Source organism: Corythoichthys intestinalis, chromosome 7 (assembly GCF_030265065.1).
Source record: "Corythoichthys intestinalis isolate RoL2023-P3 chromosome 7, ASM3026506v1, whole genome shotgun sequence".
NCBI lineage: Eukaryota > Metazoa > Chordata > Actinopteri > Syngnathiformes > Syngnathidae > Corythoichthys > Corythoichthys intestinalis.
The window spans coordinates 48457778-48475498 of NC_080401.1; the positions used below are offsets into that span (position 1 = coordinate 48457778).

Here is a 17721-nt window from a genome sequence, read left to right on the forward strand (position 1 = left end):
GCAGTCTTCCAAAATCTTGTAAATGATGTACTCCGGGACATGGTCGGTCGGTTTTGTTTTATTTATTTGGACGACATCCTAATTTTCTCTAGAAGCCTCGACGAGCACAGACAGCATGTTCGGCTGGTCCTGCAAAGACTGCTCGAAAACCGTTTGTATGTCAAAGCGGAGAAGTGCAAGTTCCATGCCCGTTCAGTCCAGTTTCTGGGGTTTGTAGTGGAGAAGGGCCAAATAAGAGCAGATCCAGCTAAGATACAGGCTGTGGTCGAGTGGCCATCTCCAACATCAAGGAAGCACTTGCAAAGGTTCCTCGGGTTTGCGAACTTCTATAGGCGCTTCATTCGCAACTACAGCCAGAAGGCAGAACCTTTGACAAGGCTTACATCCATAAAAGTTCCATTTAGATGGACTCCAGAAGCTGAGGCTGCGTTTGTAGCTCTTAAACGATCATTTACTCATGCCCCTGTACTTACTCACCCTAATACCGATGTGCCATTTATCGTAGAAGTGGATGCGTCGGATTCAGGAGTGGGGGCCATTCTTTCACAGCGTTCCCCAGTCGACCAGAGGGTTCACCCCTGCGCCTTCTTCTCACGTCGCCTCAGTCCTGCAGAACGAAATTATGATGTTGGTAACCGGGAGCTGCTAGCCATCGTTCTGGCGCTCCAGGTATGGAGGCATTGGCTGGAGGGGACGCCAGAGCCATTTGAAATCTTCACGGACCACAAGAACCTGGCCTACATCCGAGCAGCCAAAAGACTGAATTCACGTCAGGCACGCTGGGCTCTCTTCCTCACACGGTTCAACTTCACCATCACCTACCGCCCGGGCTCTCGCAACACCAAGCCGGATGCTTTGTCCAGGGTCTTCAGCTCAGACCTCCACGAGGCTGTTCCGGAGCCCATTGTGCCTGAGGCCCAAGTAGTGGGGGCACTTCAGTGGGAGGTGGAAAAGAAGGTCGCCAGCTCACTGCAAAGCATGAATATTCCAGTGGGGTGCCCCAAGGACAGGTTGTTTGTTCCCCAAGAACACAAAGCTGAGGTGCTGCAATGGGGGCACGCCTCAAAAGTGGCATGCCATCCGGGGGTATCCCGGACACAGTTTTTAATATCCCAGAAGTTCTGGTGGCCTAGAATGAATGACGACATTCGGGAGTTTGTCCAGGCTTGCTCAGTATGTGCCCAGAATAAGTCGTCGCATTGTGCTCCTGCTGGTCTCCTGCGCCCCCTGCCGGTTCCATCACGTCCATGGTCCCACATTGCCGTGGATTTTGTCTCTGGCCTTCCCAGGTCCCAGGGAAATACGGTGGTATTGACTGTTGTTGACAGGTTCTCAAAGATGGCCCACTTCATCCCGCTCCCAAAGCTGCCATCTTCTCTGGAAACTGCCAATTACCTCGTGAGTCATGTGTTTCGCATTCACGGCATACCCTCTGACCTGGTGTCCGACAGGGGCCCTCAATTCGTGTCCCGAGTGTGGAAGGCGTTCTGTAAAGCCATGGGAGCTACAGCTAGCTTGTCGTCAGGCTACCACCCTCAGACTAATGGCCAGACGGAGCGGGCCAACCAAGACCTAGCTGCAGCCCTTCGGTGTGTCTGCCACCAGCACCCATCGTCCTGGTCGTCTCATATACCATGGGTGGAATATGCCCATAACACACTTGTCAGCACCGCCACAGGTATGTCACCATTTAAAACGGCATACGGCTTCCAGCCTCCTTTGTTCCCGTCCCAGGAGTCTGGCGTCTCCATACCTTCGGTGCAACAACACCTGCGGCGGGCACATCGGGTCTGGCGGGACGCACGTGCAGCTCTCTCGAGGACGGCAACACGCAACCAACTGTTGGCCGATCGCTTCCGGAGACCGGCTCCTCAGTACCGGCCGGGCCAGAGGGTTTGGCTCTCAACCAAAGACTTGAACATTGCTGGGGGCACTAAGAAGCTGGGTCCCCGTTTCATTGGGCCATATGTGGTGGACAGGGTCGTCAATCCAGTGGCTGTGAGGCTCACGCTCCCTCCTTCCCTCAGGATTCATCCAGTCTTCCACGTCTCCCTGCTGAAGCCAGTCTCCTCCAGCCCGCTGTGTCCCCTGGAGGATCCCCCTCCTCCTCCACGCTTGATCGATGGTGACCCGGTTTACACTGTGAGGTCTATTTTGGACTCGAGGAGAAGGGGCAGGGGGGTTCAGTATCTGGTCGACTGGGAGGGCTATGGTCCTGAAGAACGCCAGTGGGTTCCCCGCTCCTGGATCCTGGATCCCTCTGTCATCCGAGACTTTCACGCGCGCTGTCCCGGGAAGCCAGGTGGGTCGCCAGGGGGCTCCCTTTGAGGGGGGGGTACTGTCATGATGCGCTGCTGGTTAGATTTTGTTTGTTTCAGGGCCAGCTGTGGGAGCATTCGTGACGTCACACCGGCAGCGAGTTCCAGCTAATCAACACTAATATATAAACGGTGGCGAACCAACACAACGGCGCCGAGAGATTAGTTTGCTGGTCGCCATTCGCACATACTGCTTTCGAGCCGCTCTGTATTTGTCATCTAGGTCGTCAGACGTCTTAGCTTTGTCATCCTCTACCTTGTGCAGGTATCGAGTGTATTTTTGTTTGTCTTTTTGGCTATCTGCCCTTTGCTCAGTTTTCGCGTTTTTGATCCCCGTCGACCTGTATGTCACGGAATCCTTTTGTTAGTCCCACTTTTCCGCGTTCGCGAGTTTTGTTTTGATTGTGAATAATAAATCCCCGAACGCTTCCCTTCTGTTGTCTGTGTTTGGGTCCAATCTTGTTCTCCGCATTCGCGGATTGTAACAGAGGCAGAGTACAGTTTGAACTGGTTGCCAGACAATAACAAGGCACAATGAGACAACCAACCACTGGCACTCACACCCATTTCTAGGGACATTTTTTTTGAGCGTGTGATACTTTCTAACCCAAAAGGCACGAGTCACTATGATCTGAGTCACAAGTAAGTCCCAATTCTTACCTGTTGTGGAAGTCAAGTTGTGTCGAGTCACAAGGTTGGAAAGACGAGCCGCGTCAAGCTCACCCACAAAGCACCCAGGTTTATCTTTGAGGGAAACCTTACTAATAATTAGCGATGTCAAAATTATTGCGTTAACGGACGGTAATTAATTTTTTTAATTAATCACGCTAAAATATTTGATGCAATTAACGCACATGCCCCACTCAGATTAAAATGACAGCAGTGTAATGTCTGCTTGTTACTTGTTACCTGTTTTTTGTTGTTTGGCGCCCTCTGCTGGCGCTTGGGTCCAAATGATTTTATGGGTTTGGGGAGTGAGCATGGTGTAATGAAATCAACAATAGCGAGCTATTAGTTTATTTTTTTGATTGAAAATTTTTACAAATTTTAATAAAACGAAAACATTAAGAGGGGTTTTAATATAAAATTTCTATAACTTGTACTAACATTTATCTTTTAAGAACTACAAGTTTTTCTATCCATGGATCACTTTAAGAGAATGGTAATAATGTTAATGGCATCTTGTTGATTTATTGTTATAATAAACAAATACAGTACTTATGTACCGTATGTTGAATGTATATATCCGTCTTGTGTCTTATCTTTTCATTCCAACAATAATTTACAGGAAAATATGGCATATTTTATAGATGGTTTGAATTGCGATTAATTACGATTAATTAATTTTTAAGCTGTAATTAACTCGATTAAAATTTTTAATCATTTGACAGCCCTACTAATAATGTAAGTCAATGTAAAAAAAGTTTTTCAAGTCAGCTTGTCGAGTCTCGAGTCTTTGTCTCACAAGTCGAGTCTAGTCTCGAGTTATCAAAGCTGACTTTCCTGGAGAAAATTATAAATAATTATTTCTTTATGTGGGATTTTTTCCCCACTGAATAAATGCACTTGTATTGAAGGTTGGATTTTTCTCTTTTTTTCCATTAAGGTCCTATATTATTTGAATTAAAAATATATATATATATTAGAAGCTAAAAAACACATCTTAACCAGGGGTGCCAATAATTATGGAAGACTCAGTATGTTCTTAAGTAGTTAAATTGAGATTTGGAATTTAGTATGTGAGGAAATGAGGGAAAATAAAAATTAGGAGGTGGAGGTTGGGGTTATAGCTGTTTATTTTGCAAATCATTTGAAAGATAAAATTTTGAATGAAAATCAGTTTTTGTATGTGTTATAGAAATAACTGACCAAAACAGTTTTCTTTGCATATAAGTAGTTTTGCCCCCCCCCGCAAAAAGAAAAAAAAATTTTTTTAAATAAAATAAAATTTCGGGCTCCATTGAGACCTTCATGTCTTGGAGTTCCGGCAAGAAATTCTAACCACTTTCACCCCTGGTTAAAACTAAGGTGAACGCGTGGAGTTTGGCCTTTTGACTGGGTTGTTGGTTTGCGCTGCCCGGATTGTTGGAATTGCGGTAGGGTGATTCTGACAATCTGGCTAAAAGTTCCAAATTCCAACAGCTGCCACCCTCCCACTTCAAATGGATTGGACGTTTACTAGTGATAAACTCATTCCCATTCACAGCAGAAAGATGTGTTTATTGATTGTAAATATTGTAGAATATCGTAGAATGATTCTCTGACCCGTAATTGTTGTATCGCCATGTCGTGAGGTCATTGTTATCGTGAGCCTTGTATCATAAATCATATCGTGAGTTACCCAGAGGTTCCCAGCCCTTGTTCAATCAGCCTTGCAAGTATGGTTTACTGACCAAAGAAGATGAGTTTGACACCCCTGACCTACGACTTACCTCCAAGTAAGCTGAGAGCGTCATGTATATCTTTTCTCCGTAAGGCGTGACTCTGTTGAGGAGCAAGGAGTTGTGCATGGAGCTGTCCCACGCCGCTTCAAAGCGGTAGAATGTCCTGGAAACGATCAATCGGCATCAATCAATACAAGAACTTGACATTAGAAGTGTTGAAGAAATGATGACATCATGCTGATATGACAAAGAAATGAAGATGGAAAGAGCTGTTTGAGCAGTTTTTCACTATACAAATTGAGGTTGGTGTACTAGAACAGTCGGTACTCACTAGTAAGACACTAGGAGAATGATTTTGTATCTGGAGATGATATTTCAAGCTTTAATTTTGACAGGACTAAACGGTATGTGGGTGTAAAAGGGCTTGGATGAATGAGGGTGAGGCAGAGGATCAATACCTCGGATCAAGTCCCCGACGGGAGATGCTGTGAGGAAGAAGGGATGACAGAGGAAGAGTGAGAGAAGAAGAGGTAAAGAGACAGGAAAGGTCCAGTAGACGCTCGTGTGGCTGAGGCCGAACTTGTGCACGCAAAAACAAAAAAATAGCAGTCTGATTTCGGGCCAGATCGTCAGTCTTATTGTATCTTTGCAAAAAAATTAAAATTCTTTAAAATATAACTTTCTTCTTTTCAAGAAGAACTTTTTTTTTTTTTTTTTTTAAATATTACTAATTTTTTAAAACTCTTTAAAAACAAAACATTAGTGTACTGCCTCATCATTCCCCAAATTATATTTTTGTGTCTTTTCTTGAAATCTTAACATTTTACTCAAATTATACTTATTAAAAGTTTTTTCTATATTTTTAATTTCTGAAATATTCCTCACTGAAACTGTTGCAGCACTCTACACAATACATATTTTAAATATTAATTTTGAATATAAATATTGTTCTGATCTCAAAATCTTTTTCTACAATATTTTTCTAACTAGAAACTGCAATTTCTGGAGAAATTACTATGGGGCTTTGCTGTAGGGAAATACAGATCTTAGCCCCGCCCAGGTTGATTTAGGGACTTTCGGGGACAATATTTTGGGACAGTTTTTTTTGCCATTAGAAATGAATAGGAAATTTGGACGTCCATGGCCATCAATGGCAATGACTTCGGTATGCGTCAGTGGAATCGGGGACATTTGGGGGACACGTCCTATTGATATCTGGTCATTACCTGTTGATTTGGGGACATTTGTTTTTTTGCCTATGAAAATGAATGGGAAATTGGACGTCAATGGCATCGACTTTACATATACATCAATTTAATCCAAGTACATTGGCATCAATTGAATCAGCATACATGGCCGTCAATGGCATTAGCCAAAGTAAATGTAATTGGAAACGAATGTGAAATTTGGACGTTCATGGCCGTCAGTCACATCGAAATTTGGTCAAAATTTGTCGGACTATATACATTCTGAAAAAAAAAAGTTTTCCGAAAAATCTGAGTTTACGGGTAAAGGGAAAATTTTTCGGGGTCACTCTAAAAAGTCCCTGCGTCGCTCGAAAATTCCGGTCGTTTTGATATTCGAACGGTGCCGATCGGTCATACGATTCAGGCTGTGCAGAGCGCCGAAGAAACGCCATTCTATAGCAAAGCCCCATATAAATATGATTTCACCCCTAAATTTTGCCTCTCAAACATCATACTTTTATCGAAATATTAGTTTTCCTTGTAATATTACAACTCATTTTATCAAAATATTAGTTTTTATAAAGTGTTTCATTTTCCTCAGATTATTGTAGTATTGTGTATTTATTCTCAAAACATTATATTTTTCAATGGTTTTTCTTATATTTTTTTAAAACCTGAAATACAACTTCTCACTAACCTACTACAATACATATTTTAAGTATTTATTTTGAGTACATGTACATAGTAAAAATAGCATTTGTACTGTATATTTAAAAATCTAGTACACCTTTTTATTTTTCGCTTACACAAGAATACTTTCAAAATACTACATTTTCCCATCCAAAATATTAAAAAAAAAATTCTCCAGAAATTCTGACATATTTTCAAAAATATGTTTTGAAAAATACTTTTTACAACTAATTACAACTTTTTCTTGGACTGTTATTGTACTGCAAAAACTGTCAAGTTACTTCATTCATTGACATGAAATACAGTACCTCAAACAACTCAACTATGCACAAATTATTATTTTTTTGTCAACCCTTACCAGCAACTCATTTAACTCACTGGCTGCCAATGACGTCTTGCGGCGTCAATGGCGCTGAAACATGAGCATTCACAGCCAGTCTATTGCCCTCAATGACATGCAAAGAGTTAAATACCATTAAAAAAAATAAGTTTTCTCTTCAGCCTGAATGTAAAAGCTGTTTTGGACACTAAATAAAAGAAAAGCAACGCCAACCCCCCTTTGCAAAGCCGGCCATGCAGACGCACGCCAATCGAAGAATGAAGACGGACAGCGACGACAAACATCGACACAGGTGGAGCTGATGAAAAACATGACCTTGAAAAGATGGAAGCGTAAAATACAACACAGTGAACCCACGCAATATCACGGACCCGAAATGTCTTCGGGCGATATCCGAATTTCAAATAAAAGCATGTGAATATTTTAATGTTTAAATATATGTTTCATTTTATTTTATAGTTTTATAGGACATTTCAAGTGGATAAACGGGGGTTCACTATCCACAAATAAAAAAACGGAAATATACCTAGGCATGTCCGAATCAAGAAATTGTCTGTAAAAGGCAAATTGATGGGGGAAAAAAAAACATTTCATTAGAGGACAGGAGGGAGAGAAATGTTAGCAGCCATTCAAAGGTTTCATGTTAGTTGTTTAATGCACAGCAACCAGAGGTGGGTATAGTAGCCAAAAAATTTTACTCAAGAAAGAGTGGCGTTACTTCAAAATAATATTACTCAAGTAAAAGTAGTCATGCAAAAACTGTACTCAAGCACAAGTAAAATGGTGCATCATGAAAAGTATAATAAAGTAATTAAATAAGTAACATTGCAAATAACTGCTTACGATGTTTGATTTAAAAAAATTCTCAGCATAAAGTTTTCTATATGAACTGTTATTATTATACTTCACTATAACATATAACCACATTACCCCAAAGAAATACAAAATAAAAATCTTTGAATTCCGGCGAGAAAAAAAAACTATAGAAATGAAGCATCATGCCTCCAAAAAGCATGAGTGCCCTCTAGTGGAGAAAACATTTTCTATCATGAAATTAAAAGGCTCATATCTTCGGTTTTCCGTCGTCGATCGGTGCCAAATAAAAACTGGGAGAGAAGTTAAAATCTGCGCTTTCGAGTCATATTGATGGCAGCGCTTATACCTAATTTTTTTATGGTGCTTTAAAGATGCCATGTGATTGAACAGGCCGGTGTGATCGCAGAACGGCAAGCTTGAGTCTGATTGGCATGATGGAGTCATGTGATTATTGTTGCGATGTCTCATTTATGAAACGGGTAGAGCTACTGTTGGCAAATCAAATATGTAGTATAACGAGGAAAAATGTAACGACTAGTGTAGCCCAAAGTTGCGGAGTGAGATTAGCGTTTCTTCTTCATAAATCTACTCAAGTAAAAGTAAAAAGTTTGGCTTAGTAAAGCTACTCTTAGCTTTTCTCAAAACGTTACTCAAGTAAATGTAATGGAGTATATGTAACGCGATGCTACCCACCTCTGATTCAATATGGTCGACACAACTTCGTATTTGCATATAAAACTGTTGTCAAATATAAAAATTCACAATATTAGACTACACATCTAACCATACAAATATTGCTCATGAAAGAAGAATATGATGTACAGTGATACCTCCACTAACTTCGTAACGTTTCAGGTTACGACACGCCTCAGTGGGGCAATATTGCCTCTTGTTTGGGAAGGAATTTCTGGATACGAGAGGCAAAAATTCAGTATGAGCTGCTACTCGCAGCTCCCAGAGTTTACTGAACGTAACATACTAATAGCTGCTCTGCCGTTAGTATCTTCCTGGCATCCAATTGGCTAAGAGGGACCTCTACTGTATGTGTATGCGGGTATCCCAGCGTCCTCTTCATTCCCTCTTCGGACCATGAGGTGCGCCGACAGCATTATGTGAGTGTATTAACTTTTATTCTTCATTCTTTTTTTTTTTTTTACATTAAGCACAACTCTCATTTTATGTTTATTCTGCAATAATATATTTGTAACATGTATTTGTTACATGTTTTGATGCATTTTTATGCTTTATAAAAGATTTACAGTGGGGCAAATAAGTATTTAGTCAACCACCAATTGTGCAAGTCCTCCTACTTGAAAAGATTAGAGAGGCCTGTAATTGTCAACATGGGCAAACCTCAACCATGAGAGACAGAATGGGGGAAAAAAACAGAAAATCACATTGTTTGATTTTTAAAGAATTTATTTCCAAATTAGAGTGGAAAATAAGTATTTGGTCACCTACAAACAAGCAAGATTTCTGGCTGTCAAAGAGGTCTAACGAGGCTCCACTCGTTACCTGTATTAATGGCACCTGTTTTAACCCTTTAACACCGAACGTGTCGGATGCGACACGTTTACGCATATCATCTTTGAAGCCTCGTAACGCTGTAATTACGTCACCCACGTGCCTGTGGTTGGTCTCGTTTGAAAGTACGGAAGTTGATGTCCACACCAGTTTTTATTTGAAGTCAATCGACAAAGTAAAACGGGAGATAATGTCATTTGAGTTTTATTGTTTTATTGCACTCATAAATATGCATTAAAACGCTGCATGGACCATGTGGCTATCTCCATATTTCCATCATTTCTTGTCCTTTTTCAAAACCGTAAGCAGCAGAAAAGACTACATATTCCAAGAGCCGTTGTGATGTCAAGAAGGAAGAACCTAATGTGAACATTTTTAATAAATTGACGAGCAAGGCGCCAACTAAGGGAAAGGAGACACGCGTAGCAATCAACGGCCGGTTGGATTCAGCGAGCGACTTTGAAACGTGCAGAATGAATCGAAAACTACATTTAGCGCAAGCTAATGCATTATTTCATTAACTCAAGGAATAGGATGAGCTGTATTTGTCTTTCTTTTCCTCGGATCTGTCGGCGTCTCGGCGAGTAGAAGTGACAGCTGCGCGCAAACGGCGGATGAGTAGGCTGTGTGACGTTGTATGTGATGCAGTTTAGTGACATGTTCAAAAACAAACTTTATTGAGTGCGCAAAAAAAAAAAAAAAAAAAAAAAAAATGATTGCCTCGCATGCCTAAAAAATGGAATTGAACTGAACAACTTGTCAATATTTTTGAAAATACTTATTTTTCAATGTTTATTATTTTCTCTTCACTATGAATCTTTTCAATTTTTATATAGATGTGTGTTCGAGAAGCGGGATTGCATGTACATATATACCTTTGATAAGGTGATGGGTACAATACCTAACTTCACAAACAGATATCCTCCAAACCCTTTTTGTGTTGGATAATATATTTTTTTTCTCACATTTTTACACTGTATATAACATGTTTTGACCATAGTATGTGTGAAGGCCAAAAACGCCTATGACCATAGCTGCTGTTTGTGTTGAATTGTCAAACATAAAACTATTCAATCTTATTTTTTTTTCTATTGAATGTTTATCCTAGCAAGTTGAATAAAAATTATCAAGCTTCAAATCGGTTGGTCGAGCATGTTTGGTTGTCAGTGGGACTTCAACATTACAAATTTAGAAAAAAGATTTTGGGATTTTTTTGTCTTTTTGGGTCCAAAATGTGGATTAAAGTTGGTCAGTGAAGAAAACAACAGTTCGGACATGAAGTTCAAGGTATCCTGAAAAAAGGGACCCAACTTGGCCATTGTGAACAGTTTTTTCTTTGAAATATAAAGGCAACATCAAAGGCATGCAAATTCGGCCAAAATAGGCTTAGGTTTTAAAGGGTTAACTCATTATCGGTATAAAAGACACCTGTCCACAACCTCAGTCGGTCCCACTCCAAGCTCCACTATGGCCAAGACCAAAGAGCAATTGAAGGACACCAGAGACAAAATTGTACACCTGCACCAGGCTGGGAAGAATGAATCTGCAATAGGTAAAACACTTGGTGTAAAGAAATCAACTGTGGGAGCAATTATTAGAAAATGGAAGACATACAAGACCACTGATAATCTCCCTCGATCTGGGGCTCCATGCAAGATCTCACCCTGTGGCGTCAAAATGATAACAAGAACGGTGAGCAGAAATCCCAGAACCCCATGGGGGGACCTAGTGAATGACCTACAGAGAACTGGGACCACAGTAACAAAGGCTACTATCAGTAACACAATGCGCCGCCAGGGACTCAAATCCTGCACTGCCAGACGTGTCCCCCTGCTGTAGCCAGTACACATCCAGGCCCGTCTGCAGTTCGTTAGAGAGCATTTGGATGATCCAGAAGAGGGTTGGGAGAATGTGTTATGGTCAGATGAAAACAAAATACAACTTTTTGGTAGAAACACAGGTTCTCGTGTTTGGAGGAGAAAGAATACTGAATTGCATCCGAAGAACACCATACCCACTGTGAAGCATGGGGGTGGAAACATCATGCTTTGGGGCTGTTTTTTTCTGCAAAGGGACCGGGACGACTGATCTGTGTAAAGGAAAGAATGAATGGGGTCATGTATCAAGAGATTTTGAGTGAAAGTCTCCTTCCGTCAGCAAGGAAATTGAAGATGAGACGTGGCTGGGTCTTTCAGCATGACAATGATCCCAAACACACAGCCAGGGCAACCTAGGAGTGGCTTCGAGAGAAGCATTTCAAGGTCCTGGAGTGGCCTAGCCAGTCTCCAGATCTCAACCCCATAGAAAATCTGTGGCAGGAGTTCAAAGTCCGTGTTGCCCATTGACAGCTCCGAAACATCACTGCTCTAGAGGAGATCTGCATGGAGGAATGGGCCAAAATACCAGCAACAGTGTGGGAAAAGCTTGTGAAGAGTTACAGAAAACGTTTGGCCTCCGTTATTGCCAACAAAGGGTACATAACAAAGTACGGAGATTAAGGTGGAAAAGCGCTATATAAGTATAACACCATTTATCACCACCATAATTTGCAAATAAATTCTTTAAAAATCAAACAATGTGAATTTCAGTTTTTTTTTTCCACATTCTGTCTCTCCTGTCTCTCATGGTTGAGTTTTACCCATGTTGACAATTACAGGCCTCTCTAATATTTTCGAGAGGGAGCACTTGCACAATTAGTGGTTGACTAAATACTCATTTGCCCCACTGTATGTCTGAATTTGGGGGGGCTTGAAGGATTAGGGCATTTACATGGAAAACGCTTCTCGACTTACAGAATTTTTAATTTATGAGACTACTTAAAGAACCAAATAATTTTGTAAGTAGAGGTACTACTGTATTGCTTTTTGGCATTATATTACTTCAAATGAAATGTTAGTGATTTTTTTTTTACAGTGTTAATACCAAGAAATTTGCAGCAATGGAATGCGTTTTTTGATGGATGCTGCTTGAAATGGGTAACAAAAGATTAAAAAAATAAAAAACATGCACATGCTTCAAACAACGATGAGGAATGCTTTTGTTGTTTACTGCTTTTTTCGTGTCACATTTTCATTTTTTTTTTTTTTTTTTGGTAACATTACAAATTTTGCCAAAGCATTATTAGTAACATTAAAAGTGAATGATAAATTACTTTTAAAGTAACAAGTTACTTTAAAAGTAATTTATCATTCACTTTTTACCATTTTTTTCTCCCTTTGCTGCCTCAACATAAGAATGGCAACAGAAAAATGTCACCGCATGTAATTGACTTTCCAATGATTGAATTTAAAGGGGAAGATCAGAATTTTTCACATAAGGCTCAATCTTCGAGTTGGTGGGGGTTTAATTCATCGATGGAGTTGATTTTAACCTCCAATGATTCGCGCTAGCTTAGCCACTCCGTAGCCCTGAAACTATAAACATCGGGTAAGGGGTTAGGGTTAACAGCATATCAGTGCCAATGTAAAACAATGAAAATGAACTGCACAATAATCAACAACAAACAAATTAATAGCACAGTGCAATAAACACAAAGGTGGGGGCAGGCTCGAATGCGCGCACACAACCCCAAAGTATGCCGTACACACACCCGGTCAATTTGGCTACAAAACGTGGCGGCAACTAATCACTTCACACTCTATCGGACTTACAACACATCCCAAGGATGCAAATACGTCACCTCAGGGCATAAATGTGCAACACGAATATGATGCAAACAATACACACCGACTGCCGCGATGACTACCCGTCGTTGCAACGGCAAAGCTACGAAATGGTTGCGCATGTAGCGGCTCCAACCTATCGCTGGAACCCTCCAGAGTGAAGGAAAAATACTCACGTTCATTCATGGACGCAAACAGATCAACATTCCCTCCCTTGAACATCCCAACAGGTGACTGCACTCGGCTCGAATGTGCACCCGTGCTAGCACACGCCTTTCTCAGTCCCAAAACACTTAGTGCGTGTGACTCGAGACCAAAACAGGCAGTAACTGTAAGCGGTTACCATGGAAAGGTAGGCGTAGTGGGACCCTTTCCAACATTTTCTATTCAAAATGCTCTTCGTACATGTCAACAATATTCTTTATTCTACATACATTATGAGGTAATAACAAAATAGTAATGCACAGACACTAAGGAAACTAATCAGATTACTGGTTTGGAAACATGAACGCATTAGATTGCTCGTAATCAGATTACAATGACGCGTTACTTAGTAACACGTAGGTGAGAACACTGGTAACAACTAAGTACACAACACAAACAATACCAAAGAGAGAAATATATTAGGTTTATACTTTTTGTGTCGTTAACGTCTTAACATTCTTAACTTACGATAACTCTTCCTCATCATCATGGATGGAATCCCTCAAATTCCTCTACGTCATCACTATCACGATGACTTTCAAGCATTTTTGTCATCTCCTCATTTGATGATTTTTGTTTTTTTTTGCATCCACGCCAAAAAGCACCTTCAAAAAGACTGAACATTTACATTATGCTGCTTGAATGGGACTCCCCTCTGTTTGCCCGACAGTTTGCATTTTTGTTCTCATTATTTTTTTACTGTTCTTGACTTGGATTAAATGGTCTACTTTTGGAAAGTCGTTAGAACTTTTCTTCGGATTATTAAGGTTTGTGTTCTTGGAGTCAGATAATGGTTACATAAACATGATAGCATGGCGTTTGGCTAAGATGTCAAATGCCAACACTGGATATGAAAGTTGTAGTTACTGTTATTTAATATTATAAATAACTAGGATGTCTTGGCTATATCGTTTATAACGCTATACGTGTGGCTGTCTCATTAGCTAAAGTTGGCTAACTTCATGTCTTTGTTCGCAGGTCAGTTCTGTGAGTGCGCTAATGTCAAAGCTGCTTCCTCTTTTTAATAAAACATAGCGTCCTAATCGCCATCTTGGTCAGGGCGATCAGCAGTTGGAAACTAAATATTGAAGCATACATACCGCGCAGCATCGGCGCGTTGTTTCTTAGTTCTCGCTGATGAAAGCATTTTCAATTATTTTCCGAGGCAAAAAAAAATTAATCGATAAATTATGACTTTTTTTTTTTTTCAAAGATATTCAGATTATTTTTTTCATAAAGTTAAGTACTGTTTTTCCAAACAATTTTGAACACCAAGCCTTCTAACATACTAAAACAAGTAGAATATGTAAAACGAATATAAAATCATAGCATGGCTCTTTAAATTTTGAGGCAAGCTGGTTAATTATGCATGAAGATGAATGGGTTGACAGGCATGTGACACGATAAAACGTGAAAGGACAAACATCGGAAGCAGTTTGCGCGACGTCACGTCATTAACTCATTGGCAGCTGCTATTGACGGGGATAGACGTCAATGGCAATTAACTTAAATTCCATCTGACATGTAATCCTAACATAAAATGTACCTGTCGTCATGCAAAGGTCTAACGTAGCTGGCGGACAAGATGTTGAGGGACAAGATATTGGGGTCCACAATGCTTTCATCAGATTCGGGGGTGTTGCGGAGTCGTCCTGGTGTGGGAAAACACACAAATCCACAATGTAGAGTGAGCATGTATGTTGATAGGATGTATAGATCGGGCAATTGACGTACCAACGACGAGCTCTCGAACGTCTCTCCATTCGATGTCGCCGCCGGATTCGTGCACGATGGTCACCGTGATTCTTCTCTGGAGACCCTGCACAGACAAAACTCAGTATTGGGATTTTTGTGTTTATTTAATCAAAGAAAATAAATATTTTTTTAATAATAGTTTTATGATAGTAATTCCAATAAAAAAATAGTTCATAAATGAAAATAAAATACAGTGATCCCTCGCTACCTCGCGGCTCAACTTTCACGCCCTCAGTTCATTGCAAATTTTTAAAATATATTATATTACTAAATACAAGAGGGGTCTAAAACATATTTATGTTCACTTTATTACCTTGGTCTTTCCAAGGGAAAGAACAAGGTTATGTTGTTGTGCAACTTTATTATTATTATTATTATTATTATTATTCAATAATTCTCCGCGTTTTTTTGAGCCAACGCACAGCCCAAACCGTAGCTCCGATCGGTACCGTTCAAGTATCGGCACGACCGGAATTTTCGCGCGACGATGGGAATTTTTCAAACGGCCCCGAAAAATTTTCCGTTCGCCCGTAAACGGCAATTTTCCGAAAAATAAAAAAAGTTTCAAAATGTATCTAGTCCTACAATTTTTGACCAAATCACGTAATTTGGGTATCAAAAATTCCGGGACAGTGAGGGGCATAAAAGTTGTATACAGAATTTGACAAAAATTTACGGTTCCCCGGAAATTTGCCAAAAACTTTCCTATTCATTTTGAATGGAAAAAAAACGCGCGCTTCACAGCCCGAACCGTTAGACCGATCGGCACCGTTCAAGTATCGGCACGACCGGAATTTTCGCGTGACACAGGAAACTTTACAAATGGCCCCGAAAATTTTTCCGTTCGTCCGTAAACGGCAATTTTCCGTGAAAAAAAAAAAAGTTTCAAAATGTATCTAGTCCTACAATTTTTGACCAAATCAAATAATTTGGGCATCAAAAATTCCGGGACGGTGAGGGGCATAAAAGTTGTATACAGAATTTGGAAAAAAATTACGCTTCCTCGGAAATTTGCCAAAAACTATCCCATTCATTTCGAATGGGAAAAGTCCCATTCACTTCCAATGGGATTTCCAATGGAATTTACATTGCATTGATGCCATTGACGGCCATGCATGTCGAATCTACTGATGCCAATGTACTTGGATTCAATTGACTATATAGATGTCGATGCCATTGACTGCCATGGACGTCCAAAATTTTTCCCATTCACTTTCAATGGGGAAAAAACAAAATTACCCCAAATCAACAGAAAATGACCAGATATCAATAGGACGTGTCCCCCAAACTTCCCCAATTCCATTGACGCTTATGAAGGGTGCCGCCATTGACTTACATGGACGTCCAAAATTTTTCCCATTCATTTTCAATGGGGAAAAAACTAAATTTCTCCAAATCAACAGAAAATGACCAGATATCAATAGGACGTATACCCCAAACGTCCCCAACTCCATTGACGCTTATGGGGGGTGCTGCCATTGACGTCCATGGACGTCCAAAAATGTTCCCATTCATTTTCAATGGGAAATTTTTTTTTTCCCCCCAAATCAACAGAAAATGACTAGATATCAATAGGACGTGCCCCCCAAATGTCCCCGATTGCATTGCCGCTTATGGAGGGTGATGCCATTGACGTTCATGGACGTCCAAACTTCCCATTCATTTCCAATGGCATTTCTTCATGTTTGTTCATTCTATTGATGCCAATGTACTTGGATTCCATTGACGCTTATGTAAATTGATACCATTGACGTCCATGGACGTCCAAAATTTTTCCCATTCATTTTCAATGGGAATTTTTTTTTTTTCCCCAAATCAACAGAAAATGACTAGATATCATTAGGACGTGTCCCCCAAATGTCCCCGATTGCATTGCCGCTTATGGAGGGTGATGCCATTGACGTTCATGGACGTCCAAACTTCCCATTAAATTCCAATGGCATTTCTTCATGTTTGTTCATTCTATTGATGCCAATGTACTTGGATTCCATTGACGCTTATGTAAGTTGATACCATTGACGTCCATGGACGTCCAAAAATTTTCCCATTCATTTTCAATGGGAATTTTTTTTTTTTCCCCAAATCAACAGAAAATGACTAGATATCAATAGGACGTATATCCCAAACGTCCCCAATTCCATTGACGCTTATGGGGGGTGCTGCCATTGACGTCCATGGACGTCCAAAATTTTACCCATTCATTTTCAATGGGAATTTTTTTTTTTCCCCCAAATCAACAGAAAATGACTAGATATCAATAGGACCTGTCCCCCAAATGTCCCCGATTGCATTGCTGCTTATGGAGGGTGATGCCATTGACGTCCAGGGACGTCCAAACTTCCCATTCTTTTCCAATGGCATTTCTTCATGTTTGTTCATTCTTTTGATGCCAATGTACTTGGATTCCATTGACGGTTATGTAAGTTGATACCATTGACGTCCATGGAGTCCAAAATTTTTCCCATTCATTTTCAATGGGAAATTTTTTTTTTTCCCCCAAATCAACAGAAAATGACTAGATATCATTAGGACGTGTCCCCCAAATGTCCCCGATTGCATTGCTGCTTATGGAGGGTGATGCCATTGACGTCCACGGACGTCCAAACTTCCCATTAATTTCCAATGGCATTTCTTCATGTTTGTTCATTCTATTGATGCCAATGTACTTGGATTCCATTGACGCTTATGTAAGTTGATACCATTGACGTCCATGGACGTCCAAAATTTTTCCCATTCATTTTCAATGGGAAATTTTTTTTTTTCCCCAAATCAACAGAAAATGACTAGATATCATTAGGACGTGTCCCCCAAATGTCCCCGATTGCATTGCCGCTTATGGGG

The 17721-nt window shown here is 40.4% G+C and overlaps 1 protein-coding gene across 10 annotated transcripts in view; it reads right to left on the reverse strand.

The window, feature by feature from the left end:
* Positions 1-17721, reverse strand: part of kif1aa (kinesin family member 1Aa) — a 149654-nt gene that overhangs the window by 22608 nt on the left and 109325 nt on the right. For 3 of the 10 annotated variants that reach the window (XM_057840194.1, XM_057840183.1, XM_057840182.1), the window contains 5 exons: positions 14860-14944; positions 14672-14777; positions 7446-7472; positions 5161-5187; positions 4751-4865 (listed from right to left, as the gene is read on the reverse strand). In XM_057840194.1, coding sequence (XP_057696177.1) covers positions 4751-4865; positions 5161-5187; positions 7446-7472; positions 14672-14777; positions 14860-14944 — 360 coding nt within the window. The remainder of the gene's footprint in view (positions 1-4750; positions 4866-5160; positions 5188-7445; positions 7473-14671; positions 14778-14859; positions 14945-17721) is intronic. The other 7 variants (XM_057840189.1, XM_057840187.1, XM_057840184.1 and 4 more) reach the window with 3 other exon arrangements.